The 22,699-nt window shown below is 41.9% G+C and overlaps 1 protein-coding gene across 2 annotated transcripts in view; it reads right to left on the bottom strand.

The window, feature by feature from the left end:
• Positions 1-22,699, bottom strand: part of grb10b (growth factor receptor-bound protein 10b) — a 65,126-nt gene that overhangs the window by 21,017 nt on the left and 21,410 nt on the right. For both annotated transcript variants that reach the window (XM_061080553.1, XM_061080554.1), the window contains exons 4-5: positions 16,079-16,379; positions 13,562-13,700 (exon numbers count right to left, since the gene is read on the bottom strand). In XM_061080553.1, coding sequence (XP_060936536.1) covers positions 13,562-13,700; positions 16,079-16,379 — 440 coding nt within the window. The remainder of the gene's footprint in view (positions 1-13,561; positions 13,701-16,078; positions 16,380-22,699) is intronic.

Here is a 22,699-nt window from a genome sequence, read left to right as displayed (position 1 = left end):
AAAAGGACAGGCCCCATAGATAACACCTGACACCGCAGAGGCAAAGCATCATGAAAAACGAAACTTAACGCTAAACAGCAAGACAAGCATCTTAATCGTAGATTCACAAATGATGCCAGCGCCCATTTGAACTCCTCCTGGAATACTCACTCTGCAGGGAAGTTTTTTCAGATGAACTCAAGCAGGGACTTTCCTGCCCTGTGTACAAATATTGCTTACACTAACCTTAACCACAACCCTTAAATCAACCGTAACCGTTGAGATCCTCCACATGTGTGAGGGAAAATGACACTGCTTTGATACTGGTAGTGGGGTGTACACTCAATTTAACAAACTGAATACTTAAATGAGGGAGGAAACTGAATTGTAAGCTTAGGTAAGCTTCATGGTTTCAAGACTTCATGACTTGCAAGACTTCATGGTTTGAAAGGTCCGTATAGAAATTCACCTGATAGAGCCTTAAGAACATCTTAAGAATCATAGCAATTCTTTTTAAATATCGTATAATTCAACATAAAAACTTTCGTTTATTTTCTTTATTCAAGGTCTTAATATTTGATCATATTTGTGTTTTCCTTTTAATTTTGTAATTATTTATATAAAAATATCATGATTATTGCACAGTAAAAGGGTTGGATTGATAGATTGACTCTGACTGTACTGGGGTGCTGTGTGTGGCCCAGCACACCCCTGGAAAATGACAGCCGGGTGATGAGATGGACAAACAAAAAACCTGAATGAGTCCCGGACAATTGTCCGTCCCCGCCCAGCGCCTGTAGTCAGCAGGAGTGGGTGGCAACAGCCAAGACAACTCTGCTGACTCATGAGGAAGGGACCGTGAACCGTCCCTTGTCATCCAATTACAGCGTCAAATTAAGACCCAAGACACAGAGGCCTATCTGCGCTCAGCGAAGCAAAAGAAGACAGGGAGGGATTTAGTGGTAATAGTGAAAGAGGGAGCAGGGAACGAAGGAATGGAGGGGGTATGAGAGAGGGACGGATGGTATAGAGAGATGTATCGAGAGAAACGTAGGAGGAGAAGACTCCCAGCACACACTGACAATACAAAGTCATGTACAGTGGCAGGCTGCCATCTGCACTGTGCAGCCATGCATCAGACCACACACTGTATATATCGGGCAGATAGTTAGTCCACAGAGACGCCTCTGTCGGCAAACAATGGAGACTTAACACCAATTCAGGCTCAGAAAGTTGAGGGTTGGAAGATTCTGGAGATGAGCCAGGTCAAATTTAATTAGCAGTGCAGTTTTGGTAGCACAAATTTAGGTCAAGCCATAAATAAAATTAAACCTACGCATCTCTCACACCAGGAACATATTAGGAATCTCAGAGGCAGAGGCCAAATGGTCGGTTTATGGACCATCCTTTGGTGTGAAAAGATTAATACAACAAAATAAAAAGGATGCTGGCTTTACCAATACCTCTGATAAACTGGTGATCATAAAATCTGGATCACATTTTGCTCAAAGCAGTTCTTTCAAAAAAGTTTCAAAGTAAATATCCCATTTAACAGTTAACCTAGACCCCTATTCATTCATTCCTGTTTTATTTATGTAATGTGAATTACATTATAGGTAATGCACGTTGGTTAAAATATAAACCATATCCTTGTTTAATAAAACTAGATTTGCACATGCAACATTTGTAAAAGGCCATTTATTCCAGCTTATGATGATGTAATAACCGTGTCAACTCTATTTATTGTGGCTACCTGCTGAGAAACAACCCGCACGGAGCCAAATATTTTACCAAAGGAGTAAAGTGGGAGCGGATGCTTAATTGTGCCCCGGGGCCGATTGCCAGTAAAACCCCAGGCAGGAAATGTCCTTTCAGACCACTGCTGATTCGCAGCCATTGTCCAATTACAGCAGGAGGGCAGCGGGAGGAGGGGTGGGTTTGTGATTGTGTAAACAAAGGATGACACTGGCATGATTATGGCAATACATTGAAAATCCTCCACTGGTTGTAGGGAAAGCTGTTGCACTGTGGCCTCATGTGTCTTATATGTGAGGAAAAGGTTTCGACGACAAAACATGAAAGTGTGGTTCTCATATTTATGATTTACACATTTGGTAAAACTTTTCGTTGGCAAGAGCCCAAAATTACTGGACTCACAAGACAGTTGAAGTTATTCTGTAATATAACTACTGTATTAGAATATAATAGAGTTAGTGAATAATAGAATGGACAGAAGAACGCTTGAGTTTAACTGCATTTAAGTTATAATGGGCAACTTCTCTGCATTAAAATGTAAAAAAAATGACCCTATGTTATTTATTTGTTACATTTTAAAAGATATCAGTACTGTAGATCTGCCTGATTATTTTGACCAAGATCCCAGATTTAATTCCTGGGAAAAGGGATTAACGCTCTACACCACAATGTTAAAGAAAGTTTTTTTTTTATTCCAGGATTTGCACCCACATTCTTGGTTATACTTTGACTCCACACTCCACTACCACATCCTTTCACCACAAGTTCTGTGGAAATCTGTCCTGATTTTTTTATTCCTTAACAGAGGCACAACAATTTAAAACCTTGAGATATCAGGTTTTTAATCTAACAGTAACAGTTTCATAAAGTTGCCTTGTCAATGAGGTCATATCCTCCTTTGGATCGTTTTAACATATAAATTTCAAATATTCATATTTTTGTGACTGGATGTCTGAATCTTATGTTATTACAGAAACAAACGGAGTAGATCTTCACAGCAGCTCTTGCAGGGAATAAATGACACATTGTGCACTTCAGGGAAAACATCTACAGGTCTGTGTGTCCCCTGAGTAATACAAGTGGACTCATCTCTGCATCACAGGCAACTATATACTATCATTTTCCATCCAGAGAAATCACAGTATGTGCCACAGTTCAGTACAAACTGTCCTCACTGACACGAGGTTTGCTCTGGAGATCTCAGCGTCTTCTGTCCCTCTCTCTCTTTCTACTGACTGGAGCCTTATTTCTTCTTTCGATCAAGGTCTTTTATATTTTCAAAATACATTACTTAAAAAGTATAGAAGTTGACTGCCGGTTCCTGTCCAATGCCCCAGAAGGCCCCCCTCCCCCAAAATACTGGGCCACGATTAAATATTCGTATTGCCAGACATCCATGAAACAAAACTTACATAAATACAAAAATGTTTGATTTTCAAGTGAGGGGAAAATAAACACATACTTCTAACAGCATGATAAAAAAAGAACACTGAAGATTCCTTTCTCGTCCTCCAGTACTAGTTGCACTTGGTACGTGACAGATTCACTTCAAACTTTCAGAAAAATCCACATATCAACAGAATGGGTGCCATGTGATGGAACATAATTTAAAAAGCGTTCATAACTGTAAGACATTTAATTATAACAGGGCAGCTTTTTTTTTATCGTCAATTTTTCTATCCTCCAGCTTTTACTTCTTATACCTCCCTCTTTCCTGCCTTTTTACAGCAGCCGCTTCAGAAATCTGAGCTGTCCTACTTTCCCAGAGAGAGAGGGAGAGAGAGCGAGCGAGAGACTGAGGACAGGGGGAAGGCAGCGAGAGAGAGAGAGAGAGAGAGGGAGACGGAGATGCAGTCTCTATGACCTACATGAGTCCAACAGCTCTGCTCAGCTTTGGCCAGATGAAATGCTTGCAGGCAGCAACACATTGCTCTCTTTGTGAAACACATGGGCCCAAACAGACCAGGACATGTGTGTACACCTGTATGCACACAATTATGCATGTGCATGCATGCGAGCGAACAAAAAACATACACTCAAAATAACTAAAAAGTTGTGTTATACATCCGAGTAGTTTGTCATTCACTAAACCTGAAACTGTACCATGTTCCTTTATAGTGATTTGCCACTATAGACACACTGACGTGCGCGCACACACACACACACACACACACACACACACACACACACACACACACACACACACACACACACACACACACACACACACACACACACACACACACACACACACACACACACACACACACACACACACACACACACACACAATGCTCTGACAATATAAAACAGAGGGACAGTGATGGAGCAGAGAGCAAGCGCTATCAGGGATTAACATTAGCTGCAGGAGTAATGGGATCTTGCCCTGTTAGCCGGGTGAAAGTTGTGGCTTCTAATCTTACACCGCTCTGCCCTCTGGGACGAGGAGTGAAGGATGGACCATTAAAAAGGTGAATCATACCCCTATAGTGCCTGTATGGGTGGTCCAGTCACGCTCCCACGGTCAGACATCTATTTAGTTCAATTTAATACAGAAATAAACCACGTACAGGATGAATTAACCATTTTCTAATATTTAGGGCTTGTGGTTTACTTCCATTACCACAATGAACGACATAAAATGCCCCAATTGGGATCCCCCTCATAAATCTATCACTAAAATTTGAACTGTGGTGACATAATTCAATGCTGGGATGAAAAACTAACGTATACGTTTATATATCTTCTACTTGACATTCCTCCCTGATTGCTTTATTGATTATCTGGTGTTATTAAGGCTACTTTGGGAGTGTGTACCTGCTCTTGTTCATTTCCTGGTGCCCTCAGTTTCAATTATCTATCAGTTATATGTACTTGAAGAACAGTGTGCACTGTGAACACACTTCAGATACAGTCTCTTGGTCAACAACACCTCAACTGTAGTTTTTAGTGACCTTTACAATGCAAAACAAGTGTCAAATCCTAGAGTGGCACGCTTGTAAAAAAAAACAAAACATGGGACATTAAAACTTTCTCGTTGCGTCCAACTTCAGCTCTGTTGCTAGGCGACAAAAATAAGGATGGGACTAGTTTACCAGATCATGGAAAGCCTCTTTAGACCAGGCCGCAACGTTTCGGTTTACCCTTTGTGGTCTACGCTGCCTCTGGGGGACGGGTAGACAGTGTCTTCCAAAGGATGATGCCCCTGAATTGAGACATAGCTATTATGTTTATAAACTGCTGCTTTTTCATATGCTCAGGGCAAGTTCTGTTCTCTGCTCCATGCTACAGTGTAGGCAGTGGATGTTAGATGCAAATGTGACTGTGACTCTGACCTATTTTATACAAGGAAGCATGTAATTGAATTTAGCATATAACAGGATCATCCTTATACTAGGGACTTTTGTATTGAGCTCAATTTGCATTTTATAAGCAACGCTAATGTAAATATTCAAACTCACAAACAAGGTCTCACAACTGTTTGCATGAGCTATGAGATGTTGATCTGTTTCCATGTGTCTTTGTCCAGTGGCAACCAAGCCATTATTCAGCTTACCTTCGTCACCTGCCTTATCATTCAGCAACAGGCCGTGTGTATTTGTGTGCCTGCTTGTGTGTGTGCAGGCGTGTCTCGGTGTGGCAGTAGCAGGTCTAGCTAGCAGGTCGAGGCATGTTTCCATTTAGTGGGCGATGGGATAAATATGGCCCTGACACATGAGATGTTCCAGACTCAACCACAACCTGCCTGGCTCTCCTCCAGGTAACATTTGTTCTGCAGCAGCAGAACAATTTGTATTTCACAGCACAGAATTCTGCAAATCCAATCAGTGCCCCAACGCAATGTGTGTGTGTGTGTGTGAGAGAGAGTTAGCATGGACATGTATGTTGACAAAGGGTTACTGTACAGCCTGCATGGTCTCTCTCTACTTCTGCCACAAAGAGCATCAGATAACATGCAAATGAGTGTGTGTGTGTATGTCCCACAGGGAAGAGAGAGAGAGAGAGAGAGAGAGAGAGAGAGAGAGAGAGAGAGAGAGAGAGAGAGAGAGAGAGAGAGAGAGAGAGAGAGAGAGAGAGAGAGAGAGAGAGAGAGAGAGAGAGAGAGAGAGAGAGAGAGAGAGAGAGAGAGAGAGAGAGAGAGAGTTTGTGCACATTGGGTTTAGAGACTAGATATCATTTTAGGGAATAATGATCCAGGCCTGCATGCATCAATTACACACACATACACACACGCATGCACGCACAAGCTCAATAAAGCATCCAGTTTGAGTGCATTATTTATTTTCACATGAATTACAAATAATTACAAAGACAAAAACAACCCAAGTGTTATTAACAGTCTAAATCACACACACACACCCACAGGTTTGTGCAGCTGTCCTCATTAGGACAGTCCATTAACTTCCATTCATTGTGGACAGCCTATAAAAATCCTTTTCCATAACGTTAACCATGACCAGTTTATACCTAACCCTAACCTAACCACAATTCATTTCTGATCACTAACCATAACCAGGACCTCAGGATTAATGTTTAGTTTCATTAGGACCAGGCTTTGGTCCCCATGAAGTCTAGTGGTCCTGACAAATCAGTGTTTATGCTGGAAAAAGCCCTAAAGAGGAACAAAAGCAGCTCTAAAACGCTCTAAACATACAAGTGTGAATAGTTAGTGATTACTCAACAAGTGTCTGTGTTTATTTGTGTGTTCCCTGTTGCACTTTAAGATCCATTTAAATGGAGTCTGGCTGCTGGAATGAGCCAGCAGATTTCTGGCGCTGTGTCACCTTTGATCTCGGAACAGTGCAGCCTGCAGAACACATCAGCACTACAATGAGAAGCAGAACACACACACACACACACACAGCGTATTCTTAACTTAACCCCATACATACATTAGACACATGGACATATGCACACAATACACAAAACTGAACCTCCTCATAAGAACACCCTGACTTGTTTTAAACACTAAACACACGCACACACACAGACCCACAGATGTTCCCACACATTGAGGCCAACAGTTTGGGCATCGACAGCATTCCATTCTGCTTTTCCGTTTACAGTGGAAAAATCTGCCCTTTGACCTGGAGTAATTTCAACATTCAGGAAGGAGGCAGCCAGGGAATGCCATGCTTCAACGCTAAGAGAGAGCGAGGAGGGGTGGATCGATGCCCATCGTGCATGTAGCGGGTGTTTCTAGTTTAAATCCTGCTGCCTTCTTTTCAGTAACCACAGTAGATGCCTCAAAAGTTAATGCTGCTTTGTTACATTGAAAATTCTTTGGTACATACAAGTTTGGTTATAAAATGATATTTTTTAAAGAACGCTAGGCAGTTGGGGCTTTTTGCTTTTTGAAGCTGCTCTGATTTTATATCATCTATGGATCAAATGATTGCATGTAAAGTGAATCAGTCGTTCAAAGGGAAGATCACGGGCAGAACATAAAATGGTATTCAGTAGAGTCCATACCTGTACATACCAATAGTCGCCCAGTTATTTTCTCTCCACAGTCACAAATGCTTGTACGTTGTGGGAACTGTTTAGTTTCTGAAAAATTTCTTAAGGTCTCCATCCACGATGTAGAGTGTCTTGAGATGGTGTATGTTGTCATTTGGTGCCAAACAAAAAAATGTAACTGAACCAACACATCCACACTCATTGATTCTAACTTCCTGAACCAACACATCCACACTCATTGATTCTAACTTCCTGGACCAACACATCCACACTCATTGATTCCAACTCCCTGCATTTTTTCATCAAGATTGGCCCATTATTCTTTGGGAAATAAAGGAAAGTGTTGAAAAAACGTCCTTTCTCGCAATGTTAAAAAAAGAAAACCAGTCAAGGATCCGTCCCCTGATCCAGATCTAAACCAGAATTTAATTGTCTATTTCTTTGCATAATCCTAGTGACTATTAGGCAAGCAAACCTACGAAAAGGACTATCTCAGAGCACATACCTCTGACAAGGACAGGGCCTTATCTCACAATGTTTAAGAACTGAATCAGCTCCAAAGAACGTATGGGTTCTTCCTTGCTTCCCCAGCCTTCCGTTAAGTATAAATAAAACGGGTCTAGTAGCTTTTGCTTAATCCTGCTTCAGACCGACAGACTAACAGAAATGAAAACATAACCTCCTTGATGGAGGTAATTAACACCTGAATCTACCCTCACCTCTACACATGTCTACGTTTCTTTCAGCAAACTGTCCTGAGTTTACAGATATTTTTGACTGCAGCAGATGGCTGCTTTCTGCAAAACCATTCTTTGACATCCTTTGCCAAAAATATCAATGAATGCATGTTGAAATTTAAGCTTTAAGTTTCTCTGCTTAGCGACTGGATGGTTTGTGAGAGCTACTGAAGCCAAATCCACAGCGCCTTGCATTTTCCCACACAGCAGTGTTTCATGGACTGGGGACATGATGGTGGGGGGAAGCTTCTTAGTCATGTGAAGTTATATCTGGAAAATAAATTCTTATCAGATTTCTTTCAGCTGCTGGGGCAGAATATCCTTATGACTAAGTGTATGTGCAACAGTCATATTCTGCAGCACTGATTATGATATGAGTCTCGTCAGCAGCTTGTACGACGCTGAAAGGCACAGGGAGACTTGCTGTCTGTTTCATCACAGACTGCACCACACCTTCTATGTATGCATTTCTGGGCCATCATGAGTAATTGGATAAAAGCTAACATCAGAGCTCCTCATCATATACTCACTTTACTACATTTCAGTCAAACTCAAGCCCCGGAGTAATGGTTTTAACATTCAGACCCGTTTCTAAAACAGGTTGCATGATTTCAACAAGCTGTGAGGCTGCCGGGAGGCTGCTGAGCTCATCATTTAAATTATACTTCAGTACAGAACACTCGATTCTGGCAGCATTCACAAAATGCTTTTTTGATAAGTGGGTGTCACAGCTTTGATGTCTGGCTGACTCAACTGGAGGCAAAGTCATGCTGAGAGAGAGAGATGAGGGAGAGAGAGAGATTGAGGGAGGGAAGGTGAGAGATAAAGAGGGAGGTGTAAGGAGGAGTGAGCGGGGGTGGAAAGGTGATCAGCACCATCATCATTAGAGCAAATGTTAAAGAGCCCTTCTGGGACACTGTGTCACAGCAGTTCCCATGAATATAATCCTGATGAGAAATAGACAGTAAAGGATACTGAGGTGATCTCACCTGCCGAACATGTTGAAATTCCAAAGGCTGAATAAAAGATGGATGACATGACAGCTATACGCAAAGGTATAAGCATCTTGATGCAGTATAAGTCATAAACGCTGCCTTCTCCATGTTAGTTAATGGGATATGGACCAAACTAAAAAGTACGTCAAACAGTGTTTCTGTCATTTTAGGTCGTTCTTATCACGTTCACGTGCTAATTTTACCAGCAAGTTTTGTTTTAGTTAGTTATTTGATGCTAAATTAAAAATAAACTCTTGATCACAACTGCGCAGACTCCGGCTCCAATTGTGAAGGAGGGCAGAGTTTGTATACGCAGTATTTTAGCATCATTTGTGGATAGTGGGAGGAAGAGGAGACACTTTGAGGAATGAAAGAAAAACCCTTAAATCATTTATGCATTTTGAGTATTGTCCATGTTAAAATTCTAATGCACATACTTAAATTAAATCTGCACACCGATTATGTGCTGCACATATGTCTGAACATGTTAATTCCAGCTATAAACCTAATGCGTACTATATTTGCATTGCCCTGAATATTTTAAGCTATATCCACTCTAAGTGGTGCTGCTTTTAACAGCAAATATATAACATAAAAAAGCCCAATATTTCTATAACTCTGACTATAACATAGCTCTCTCCAACTAATGAATATTATAAAAGACTATTGCTTTAATGCTAAAGAGTATAAAGGGCTTAAACCTGCATTATATAGAAAGCTGTTGCTTTTTTTTTTGTCAGACTTGTGCAACTGCCCAACGCTGCTGGCACCGAGCACCAACAGCCCGTTCACTAACATTATTAGTGCCAACCCAACCTCCGCTGCTTGTCTGGCACCACGCTCTATTTTAGGCGCCTTACTTCATCACGTGTGAATCAGTATTCATCGAGTGAGCTAAACTGTCCCAGAACACACTGTCCTGATGTGCGGCCGAGCTGAAATCTACGAGAATTTCGAATTGTCTGAAAATAGGGGACAAAAGGGTGGAGGGACGACAGCGAAAACCCATGTGACAGACAGAGGGATAAACAGCGACAGTCCAAGGCACACAGAGATAGACACACTAATAGGAAGATAATGAAACACAGACTAGAGAGGCCGAGACAGGACGTGGGGATCCTGCCATACCATAGAGCGCAGTGAGCTACAGGACATCCAGTCCAAGTACAGTAAATCCAACAAAATCTGGCAACCCAGTGATCAAATCAGTGTTCCCACACTAGAATGACTGGGGCAGCTTTGGGAACAGAGTGTCCAAGTAAGTACATAACAGCACTTTCTATTGCACTACTGAGGACAGGCTGTCGAGAACCTAGACCGAGAAAATTAATGGATAGACTGGCTAACTGCCTTGCATTCAAGGCTTCTTATGGGTTTTTCCATTGCACAACATGGATTACACAGGCCCAGCTTCTAGTATTTTCTTAAGGTAGTGGTGTGGTTGTACTACCTGCCTTTCGGCCAGCTGGCTGTAAATGGAAAGATGTATGTAGTTTCAGAATTCCATAACACCTGGATTATGTTTGTAGAAACCCTGAGCAGCAACAGGAAGTAGGATGTTTACGGATGTGTGTCCATCTGCACACACTTCCCCACATTCCGCACTGAACATGGTGCCAGTGCTCATGGAGGGCAGTTTCCTGGTTTTATGTTATTAATCATCCTGTAGCTCCCAAACCAAACTAATGTAGTTGTTGGATTTAGGCTCTTATAATTGATTGATGCTAGAAATTAAATCTTCAGTTGATTATACATCCACATGATGGAAACGCATCCGAACACTTCCACAGCATTGCCTGGACGGTATGTCCATTATTTAAACACCCTTTATTTCAGACGTAAGGAGCTGAGGGGACAGGCTGTGCAAGTGGAGTGGACAAAGAAGGAAGACAGGGAGGGAGAGGACAGAGAGGGAAAGTGATGTAATCAGGCATCATATGGCCGTGTCAAACAGCTTGCCCAGTGAGTCCTGACAGCCCCTGCGCTGCGTCCTCATGCCTCCTGTGCAAAGGCCAAGGAGTGAGGTAAGGAGGAACAGAGGGACACAAGTACGAGAGTCTGTCAGAAAGCGCCCGAAGGTCGGAAAATTCAGTAAACTAAACAGAGAAACTTCTCAGCAGCAACTGTGTGGAGTGCAGGGAGAGGGGTGGATAGATAGAGACTGACAAAGATAGATAAAGACAGTGAAACAGAAATGGCACAGAACAAGAGAGAGTGAGCTGGAAACCATAATGTACCTGCTCACTGTCCCACTTGTCAAACCGGAGACGGATCACCCAGGTCCTCTAGTATCTGAACCACTCGAGGGAGGAGTACACATTTGCAAGAGTGCAGCTTTACCACCATTCCTCATCCTGCTGGACCCCCTGAGACATGCGTGTGTGGGTGATGGGATTTTTACAGTGGAAATGTGCTAAATTCAATTTCTACTGAAGAACAACCACAAAGAGACAAACTTTCCATTGAAATCAACAATGTCAGACACCTCCAACGTTGTAAATAGTTTACAAAAGTCCTCCCAAAGATAAACAGGCACAAAGACAAATACACACATAAACTTGGGAGGATGCACAATAGTTAACATGAATGTGTGTGCACTGTAAACACACACAAGGAATTTGGTTTTCAATGGCATTCTCAGCATCACATCTCCATTAGGTTTTGTGATGCACACAAAACTACTAATACTAATTAAAGAATAGATGAATGTGGAATGCATTTCTCAAGAACCATAACGCTTTTCCGCATCACATTTCGCATGTGTATTTTTATATCCAGGTGTGCAAAGCTTAAAGATACTTAACCAAAGAAGTTATTTTTTTGTCTCTGCTGTATGGTCAATAAAAAGCTTGATAAAAATGAAGCTTCCTAGAACAGTGTACTATTTTTGGTAGGTATAAGTGTGTAGTGTGTCACACTGGCTTGAGGTCAATTATCCTGGTCAGTTCATTCCCGCTCTCTAACTCAATGATGATATTGGTCCAGAGCTGCAGTAAATATCAAAGGCAGATTTAGCCATTCCAAACTGAGGTGTTTGGTTGAGAAAAGCAAAGTTGATTGCTGATTACTGTAAGATCACAGAAATAATTTACCTTCACCACTAATCTCCAACCCCCTTCCCATTCCCCGCTCCACTTCCTGGTCTATACCACATTCTTTACAGGATAGCTGAGTCCCGCGACGGTCACCCAGTCGAATAAAGTGTTTTTTGAATATTCACCAGACACACTGAGCCAAGGTTATGTCACAGCTAGTAACTCAATGCAAAGCTCATAACCACTTAGTGAGACATTAATCTTTGACCCGACCTACCATATGAATTGGGATTTACCATGCTGTGTTGAATTTACTCCGCAGGTAATAATTCAACCCCAGAAGGAAGAGGCTTCAAGGCTGACTCCAGCATTAACCATTTATAACTTTATTTATGTCACAGATGCCAATTCAAACCCGCAACGTTCCGTCTCTTTAAGCAGTTACTGGATGCAACTGATTTACCGATTCATCAAGTGATATATGAGATGATGTTTTAAACGAGAGCGGGTCAAATTAAACTCAGACTTGCATTTTGGCTCATAATAACTTCTCTGGAAGTGCAGTCTAGGAGCCATGACCAGACGTGGCAAGGATCATAGCCAGGGCTGGGTATTTATGAGAAATAGTCCTCCCTCACATTACTGTAAACTGGTATGTTACTGTAACCAGCGCAGGCAGGCCCCATGTGAAGATCATTAAAAGTGACGATGGAGGGACTCTGACTTCCAGGAACAGACAGGCCAGTCTCTAAATCTTTGTCAACACATGAACACACAAATGCATAGAGGCTCACAGAAATGCAGCCATGTGTGCAGGTACACATACAAACGCACACACGTTGGCGCAGCTATCCTAATTAGGACTTTGCATTGACTGACATTCATTGTGGACAACCTAGTCAAATCCTTATACCTAGCATACACCATGACAACTTCATACATAACCTTGACCTAAATAAAATTCCCATCTGACCTATAACCTAAAAGAGAACAACCTTTCCTGCATGAGGACCAGGCTTTGGTCCCCATGAGGTCTACTGGTCCTGACAAGGTCGGTGTTTTCAGTGGAAAAGGTCCCTACAAGGTGGCAAAAATGAGTACACACACACACACTGCGCCTCCTCTCTTCACCTCATTATCTTCTCTCAAACAAAGCCACAACCCCCCTAGCGCACACTGTACACTACAGTACCATCATATGCAAGCAATCAACGTGCCTCAGATGGGCAAAACATGGGGGCAGATGTAGAGCAAAAAATAAAATTCCTGACTGCTTATGTCTAACACAGCGCTGACCACTAAAAACAGCTGATTTACGATATTGAAAATCTGCATCCACCAAAATAAGTCGCTGGAGTCACGAATGTCTGGTTATCAGCATACCATGGAAGTAAATCAACATCAGCAGATGTCTCCTCTCCTGTTTTTCAAAGGCAGAAAACATCTGATGATGCTCTCCCATAATGCATGAGGGACAGAGTTTTGGATTTAGTTCCGCCACACTTAATTATAATAATGTTTCCCCCCCCTCTGAATCTCTGAAAAGCCAAAGTTTCCGAAGAGAGCAAGTTTCCAGCACTGCAGTGTGTCTTTGACTTACATAAATGCCTGTGGTGGGTTCGTCGGGGGGTAGAGACCCTGGACTGAGCACAGGTGAGCTGGCTGGACTGCAGAGCTCGGGGAAGGGGTTGGGGATGGCCGGGAGAGACGATGTCCTCAGCTCCTCCTCCTGCAGCCTCCTGAACAATGGAGCAGACAAAGGCACAGTACGGTGATGGGTCTGTGGCTCAATGCATTGTGGTATCAGCTTGTGTTTGCCAACTATCCCCACATCATTTGCCCTGTAACAACCTCTCAAAAAGTGAAATGAGAGAACTTTGAGATGAGACGTTAGAATGAATAAAGCATCGCTGTACAGTATCCAGGCTCATGTCTGTTTCTGTCTGATCTAGCCGTAATGAACAGTCTCCCGGCAAGTGGAAATCACAGACCCCTGCAGCCTGCTAGCAAATTTTCTGCAATATTTATCGCGTATAAATATTGATCAAGACATCACTTTAAAGCAGTTTTTTTAATTAGGCACATACAGTGTTAGCTTGTGGCCGGGAGGAGGGGGAGTGATGATTTGACAGTTGAAGATAAACTTTTCAGGAATCGATCATGATTTAAAAATGAGCAGGTCAGTTTGTGAGATTTCTGGCTCCAGAGTGAGATTAGACAATCAGCGCACAAGAATCCTTCTCTTCATGTCTCTTTCTCTGTCAAATGCATTCTCTCTGTAGAACCCAGCGAGTTCAAAAGGGAACGGGCCTTTTGATGTCGTCCCATCTGAGTTAGTGAACAGGGTTATCCAGAGGTCAGGCTTGAATAATAAGAACTTCAGGACCCCCCCCCCCCCCGGTCTGTGTGGATGCGTTTGAGAGGGAGAGCTCATAAGACAGATATATCCCATTAACTGATTACCCCTCCTCCCTTTCTATCAAATACTCAAAAGGTGAATAATAGGAGCTGACACCAGTTCTGCTCTGAGGCCTGTTTGTGTGTACACTGTGTGTGCAACCATACTCCTGTTGCCGCATTGTCTATGTGCATGCCCACTTTCCAATGCATACCACTATGCCCCCGGGGAGACTAAGGGTTACCACTGTGTAAATTGAGAGACATTTGCACTTGGTACTAAAATAAATTAGACTTTTTACCTTTCTCCTGCTGCTTGTGTAGTTTGAGACAAAGAGGTAGTGACAGGGAGGAACGGGTCATTCAAGGGCTACAGATATGGAGCGGGGAGGAAACGTGGCCAATTATTAGGAGGGTGTGGAGGGATGAGTGTACAGTGAGAGGCTTCTTTTCCAGGGTGAGAGAGAAAAAAAGGTTCTGCACGTGCAACTAAACATGTGCAAATGTATAAGGTCGGAGGGAGTTAGCTCACAGCTTAGTGCCACTCTTCGGTTACCAGAGGGCATGTGACGCATGTACACTTGCTCAAGTACTGCTGTAGACATATAACGACATTTACTCTTTTAATACATTCATAAAGTATATATTATTTAGGATACCTTCTACATGCTTGACATGTGTTGGATGTTTTGATTTGGTGTGCAGGCAGAAGGTATCGCTTCTTCAGTTTATCCTGGGGCATACCCTAGGGATCAGTCCTGGGACCACTCCTATTTATTACTTTACCAGTGTTGAAAAGAAAAAAGTTTCTAATTTGAATTGATAAACTGTCTCTAAAGTCTGTACTGAAATGTGAAGAACGGGGGTTAGCGTTTACTGAGCTCTCGGTTTGGAATAAGTTGCAGTTTTTTTAATGTTAAAGAGATAGAATCACTGGATTAATTAAAAGTATATGAAAGTAACTTTTACAGGACTTGATAATAGATGGAAATGTCTGACCGTCTGATTAATATTGCCCAAGTTTGATCCTTGAAGATTTTTTTATATATTTAATATCTATATTTTTCATTGTATTGTATGGAATTGCTATACAATGTCTGCAACTCTGACTTGCAAAGATGATCTTTTAAAAGAGATAAATTGTCACATTTCCTGGTTAAGTAGAAAATAAATGAAATATATTTATTTTATTGAAGGCCATGCTTTTCAATCATTCTTTAATAAATTATGCTATTTTTGCAATACATAAACAAATACATTTAAAATCTGCAAACACATTTTTCAAATGAAGAATTAAGTGTTAAAAAATAATCACCAATAATGAATCACTATTACTTTCAGCTCCATGTTCCATAATTACCTGTGCTGACTGAAACTCATTAAATTTTTCATCCATACTTACTATTTTACTTTAAGAGCGCTTATTTCTCAACCATGATAATTTATCAGATTTATATGTTGCATCAAAATTACCAAACAAAGACTGTAGGACATGGTTTCTGCCATATGAACAGGTTTTATCTTGGGAGCAGGTTTAACTTTCCCTGTGCTACTGATTGTTTCACTAGAGTAAGGACAGTCCCCAAACTCACTACAACACAGTGCAGCTACAGAATGTTGATGCGAGTTCTCTCCTCTTCAATGCCTGTCACACAACCTATTTCACTTTGAGCTGCTGAAGAGAAAAAGGGCGTATTCTAAACAAATGTGCGCAACCTACCTGACAGCTAGGATGTGCATAGGCTGGGACCGTCGGAGGCTAGTCTGGGGCGAGTCTCCGGATGAGGACGAGGAGGGCGGCTCCGGCGAGACGTGGCTTAGTGCGTGCGACTGCTGACCCTGCCGCGGGTGGATAGGTTGTGTGTGAGGATGATTAGGGTGGTGATGTTGCTGCGAGGAAGTGGTCTGTCCGTTGTGCAGTAGTGGAGTGGACTCTGTCTGCTGACCACTGCAGGTGGAGTAGAGGCTCTCCAGCGAAGAGTTCATATCATTAACCAGGGCCTCGAGGTCAACATCGTCTTCTAATAACAGAAAGGAAAACTTCAGTGAGACAGAACAAGTGAAGAGAACAGAAATGAGCAAAAAAGAAATGTGGAGCAGGAAATGGCAGAGCCGGACAGCAACTCAAACTATAAATCCAATAAATTACAATAAAAGAAAAAACAAAAGTAAAGTCCCTGGACTTTGTTGGGACTTTCCAATTTTTCTATTTCAGTTTCTCTTTCATTTCATTGTGGCCAGGATTTGAACCCTAGACCTCACTTTATACCACCTTGATTCCAACACTAAAAAAAAAAAGGGAAAAAAAAAACTGGCGTGCACAAAAAACACACGAACATATTGGTAACCAGTTTTGCCAGTGCTCAATCAGCAAGCCTATCTGGTATCCACACACTGTGCTGGCCCGTGCCCTAAATCTGGATAACAAGCACCAACCTGCCCGTGACACTTTTCAACTCTCGTCAACAGGGTTCACGGCGAAGGCATCGCACCACAAGCGTCTGCTCTACATTCCCTGCAAGTATCAAACATTCCGCTTTTAAAAAGGTCTTTAAAAGCGGGACGTGCAATTCTTTCAGCAGAGGAATCCATCCTCAAAGCCCTCGCGAAAACCTCAAGGCACATTTGAATTCATGAGGAGAATTTTTCAACTGACTCCGGGAGCATGTTGTATCAAAAGTTTGAAGCGAGCTCAAGTGAAGGGAAGCTCACATCTAATTGCTTCATGCTGTGAAATTTTTATCATCTGGCCGCCCGGCTCTCTGTAAATTGCAATCTGCAGTGGCGATGCCTCTTGTGATTAATAATTCTGAAATATGAAAAAGAAATCTATGTCTATACTTCATCATCAAATCTCTGTGTCCAGATCCCACAACTATACGGCAAGACACAAGTTGACCACTAGGGGGAGACAAGCTGTAATTGTACAGGGCATGAGCTCTGAAGCTGATGTGGTCATGTGAAGGAGCCTCAGACACATATTAGGATGTGGCTCATGATTAAAATAACATTAATCAACAGGAACTCATTATGAGAAAACTTTGTTCATTAGTTAGAATAGAGTCCGGTGATATCTGCACTGAAAATTCAGAGTAATCTGATCAAACAAAAAGGGTATGTACATTTTAGTGTGACTTTGGAATTATCTATGGTTATTTTAAATTGATTGGTGTCCATGGTGCCCTGTTTAATTTATTTTACTGCTTTTGTATTAAATTTGAATAAATAGAGTAAAAACAACATGAAAAAGAGGAAAGTGAGCGTTCTGTTGGCTTGACAGCATCTACAAAAACTCAAGCCCCAGCTCTTGGTTCAAAAGTAAAGTTTTCTGAATGAATGAACGAATTAATGAATCAGTTGATGGATGAGTGAATGAAAGCATATTAAGCCCAAGCATTTGCATTTTTAAGTTTTACTACGTAGTCATGCTCCAGAGCTCCAGAGCTCCAAAGCTTCAAACGCACAGCGTGACTCATGGAACTTCCCCACAGCTCAAGGTGCAGGACAGCTGGATCATGCAAGGTGGTGGTGAGACGGTCACCCCACTCCAAAGCAGCTCAAGGGCCACTGCTCAGCACAAAGCTGACATAAGAAAACAGCAGCATGATTGATGTGAAGCTTTAAACATGCTGACTTCAAAGGACGTCCCCTTAGGGTTCGGTTTCCTGTGCAAACCCGATTTTTATTCATGTATTTATCGGAGAAGTTACTCAGGGAACAACAACAGGAGCTGTGGGTTAGCCGGCCAGTAAACGTCCCCATTCCCGCATGGAGCGGCTGCTCATACTGAATTGTCACCTTTGAGGAGCTTTTCCCTGAAAACGTGTCAGGTTGCTGTATCCCAGGTGCCCGTGAATCACAGGTGGTTAATCTGTAGGTATTAATAGTGACAGGTAAGCTGGAGCAGCGACTTATAGATAGCCTGAAGAGCTAAAGAGCTATATACCGCAGGACACAGGGTGCATACAAGGCCATACACAAGGCTGAGGACAGAGTGAGACACCTCTGCGGCGAGACGGTTCAACATTGAATTTACCAGTATGCTTTGGTGACATTAGAAAAATATTTTTTAATATCAAAACATACATTTTTTTTTAAGGGGAGTTTAATTAAATATATGGCTAATAACTGCTCTGAGGTTAAACCAGACACCTGAAAGACTTGCAAACATCAGAGGCTCATCATCCATCACTGGGTGAGACGTGTTCCCTGAAGCTAGGGAGAACAAGTTTCCTCATAAATCTGGCCTCTGGCTGGAGGCACTGGCAGAGCTATTTGCAAACAAAGCAACACAACTCACAGACTCACGCACTGGATGTAGTATTTGTGCGTCAGTATCCGTCATACGATCGCAATCACCTATGCATGTCACAATAAGGCAAACAAAGGTATGCGTCATGCACACGGGAGTAGGGCAGAGAGATTGATGACACATGCAGGACAGCACGCATGCACAGATTTTAAACCGATGAAGATCTGGAGCATGGAGGAAACTGCGATTGTACTTGCTTGGTCTAGAACTGCTGTGGGGATACTTGGCCTTGGCAAGCATCATTAAATACAGTATGAACACCTTTATTTCTGCCCACCACACACACTTTGGTTACAGCATGTAACAACTTTACTGCCATTAATTAGATGCTCTTAAATATCAGAGCAGCTCAGGCGGCCGAGAGCACACAAGGCTCCAGATGTAGACGGCGAGAATTCTGCAAAGACTATATAGCGAGAATCCCTACGCTGTCAAGATCAACATGTTATGTAGCAGCGGTAACTCGAACTTTTCCCCCATTGCAATGTGCCAAGCAAAGTGGTTTACACAAGCGAATGGAGACCTGCCAACAACAGCCAGACACAAGACTTCATTTGAAAGTTGTAGCCACTCAAAATAGGGAAGTCTGTCGAGAATCAAAAATCTGGATAAAATGGATAAATTAATATAACAATTATAATAATCATCATCGTTACTATTATTTAGCACCAGAGATGCCTCTTATAATGCTGAAAATCTCGGTTCGGGCAATCTATGTACTGTGTCTCAGGATATAATTCATCTATTATAGTATATTAGTGTCAGCCAGATAAAAGTGCAATTTCCTTTCAGACTTCTTCATTGCCACTCAAACTGTTTTTAGAGCGGTGAAGAAGAAGGGATTTAAGATAGTGTAGCGTTAGTCAGTGCTTCCTAAAATGTCAGCATTTGCTAATAGTTTGCAGTGGAAAGTCCCACAAGTAAAAACGTCAGTGTACCATATGCAAGAGTTTAAAGGTGCGTCACTAGTGCTGCCAATCAACTAAACAAAAATCTCCTCAAGCATTTGAAAAACCATCACACCAAAGAGCTCAAGAAGTTCACCAAAGCGAAGGAGAAAAAAATATTTGGGTTCTTCATGTCATGACTGTCAAACTAGATAATTAAAGAAGTTCTATGGTATTCATTCTTTGTAAGTATTCATTTAAAAATACATGAATGTCCTGAATTATTTCCAGAACGCAGATCCAGTTTGATGTTTAGTTGACAAAAATACTCTCGACCAACATCTTTATCAGGGACTCATTTGAAAACTATACAGGTCGGATGACACCAATTTCAACAATACGATGGGTTATTTAAGAACTCAATGTATGTTTCAGCTGAGGTTAACAATGTATTAATGGAAACCATTTGTATTTTAATTTTTTTTATATTTGGCTTGAACTCAACTGTAGAATTAGGGGTAAAAATAGCCCAAGCTTTGTCTATTGTCTGAGCCAACGCTAAATACAGTATTAACCAACTGTGAAGCTAGTCGAGTCTGCTAAGAATCTGCATAAAAGCTGTCTTGAATATTTCTGGTCATTAGCGTGCGAGACAGGGGCCAAAACAAGACCATTGTGATGATGGCAGATCCATATGGCTCCGCTTAATCCTGGAATGTAGTCTATGCATTTTGTATTCATTCCTGCTAGTTAAAAACAAAAAGGAGGGGCGACCCTTCTGTAGGAAAGGGGAATGTAAGGGGTATATGTTTATAGTGCTCAAAAACACACACACACACACACACACACACACACACACACACACACACACACACACACACACACACACACACACACACACACACACACACACACACACACACACACACACACACACACACACACACACACACACACACACACACACACACAGGATAAACAGTCTCTGAACACAAGCCCAGCAGAGGAGTTTCCATTCAAAGGGATCAGTGGGAGCATAGACAGAGCAAGTCTAAACTGTAAAGCGTGGCTCTGCACTGCAGAGTACAATCCCTCTGATGACAGCACACACACCCACTGAGGGCCAAGCCTCCTGATGGGATGGGAGAGTGGGAGGATCAGAGGAAAACAGGCGGAGCAGTGAGGGAGGGAGCGAGGGAGGGAAATCAGAGGTGAACAGAAGGGGAAGGAGGGACAGAAACACAGTCTCTCATTTAGGGGGAACCCTGGAAAGGGATTAAGACGATGTGACGGGTATTATACTTCACACAGCTTCTTGGGAAGTTAAAATATTACATCTAACAGTTCAGATCTGAGGAAGAAAAGTTTCACACGCACTGACATACAAGTCCATTACAGATCTTCATGTCACCGTCAGGATGAATTATTATTCAATGGAGATTTTAACTATTTATAGTATGGCTGGACAATATGGCCAAAAATTATATCAGGATAAAGATTTATATACAAGTCGAGGATCATTGTAATGATTAATATCACATTATTATTTGATTCAAGTTTTGTTCAAGTGTATTTTAACTTTTAAATAATTTCAGGTATGTATGATAAACTTTATTCAAACCAATGCCGGGGATATTCACTTGTTGCTGCAGGAGATAGTCAGAATGAGGAAGGCATTTGAAAGTATAAAATAGAATAAAATAGGCAATAAACTAGAAAATACCTCAATAAAAAAATGTCTTTGGATTTAATAAAAATCTTTCTCTATATATGGAAATAATATTTGTAGAGAAATGTACTTAAGTAAAATGCAGTGGCATAAGATATAACAAGAAATAACACATACTATATTATGTATGATATATTGAAATTGATAAGTATAAGATATATATATACAGTATATAAATAAGAGGCATACACATGTAATATAATTGTTATACATTACACAGATATGCTTTGATGTGATATTCAGGACACTAATGTGTGAAAAGGTGGATCGCTGTGTGTTATAGCTCCTCAATGTGCTGCCATGATGCATAAGCAATATATTGATATACACAAAACCTGTGTTGCATTGCTATTGAGGAAAATTATATTGCAACAATGGCTGTTGAGTTTAGTTTAAGAATAAAGAAATACATACTGTCTATTTTTGGGGTGGACTTTCTATGCAATATCCTACCAATTTTAAAACTTGTTGGCTGTATATTCTACATTACATCCACAGTCATAATTTTGCATAAGAAAACCAATACATAGAGACAAGATATTTACATAGTGCAGCCATGGATGTAGTGGGATTATGCATTAAAATGGTAAGTTTAAAAAGAATAATGAGGTGATAGACACTTTTGTCTTTACAAATGACATCACCCCGTAACCTGCACACATCCCTCCCTCCCTTCACTCCGTCTTAGAAAGGCTCATTATTTAGAGGAATGCGGTCCCTTGCTGTTAATGAGTAAAAGTGTGTGTCTGCACATCTATGCCCATGCATGCGTTGTCCTGGCTTGTCACTCTTCTTCCACAAAGGCGAAACTGGAGTAACTGGAGGTGGGAGCTTCATTTCCAGGCCTGAGATCGCAGCTGGTCAGCTCCTCCAGAGCCACGCTTTCTGATTACTGCACCGCATTGGTACCATTCAGGGGTGGACTGGCCATCGGGCATACCGGGCATAATCCCGGTGGGCCGTTGACCCAATGTGGGCCGGTCTGGTCCGCTATGTTGTTGTTTTGTTTTTTTCCCCTTCTTCCTCTCTAAATTCCCTCCAATTGGGCCGGCCAATTGGCTACAGAGGGCTAGCAGTGTGTTGCCAGCATCGACACATATTATTGGTCTATTGTTTGTCATTGTCAATCAATCATGGGCTGACAGGCTCAGAGAGCCCTGACAGTGCTGTCAATCACAACACAAACCAGGGTGGGGCGGGACCTCATTGCATTGGCGGTGGGAGTCGCGGGACGGGCTGCTGCTGAAACAGAAACTTAAAATGGATAATAAGAGTAAAAAACGCATCCGGGAAAAAAAGCAGAAGTCTCTGGAGGTGGAGGCTGCTAAATGTGCCAAACTGACGGACCTATGTGGTGCCGGGTTCACCAGCCCAGCAGCAGCAGGTGCGCCGGGAGACGAGCGAGGAGGACTC

The sequence above is a fragment of the Limanda limanda genome, chromosome 11, assembly GCF_963576545.1.
Source record: "Limanda limanda chromosome 11, fLimLim1.1, whole genome shotgun sequence".
Classification (NCBI taxonomy): Eukaryota; Metazoa; Chordata; class Actinopteri; order Pleuronectiformes; family Pleuronectidae; genus Limanda; species Limanda limanda.
The sequence above is the reverse complement of the archived record's forward strand: the minus strand, read 5'-3'. Positions and strand labels throughout refer to the sequence as shown.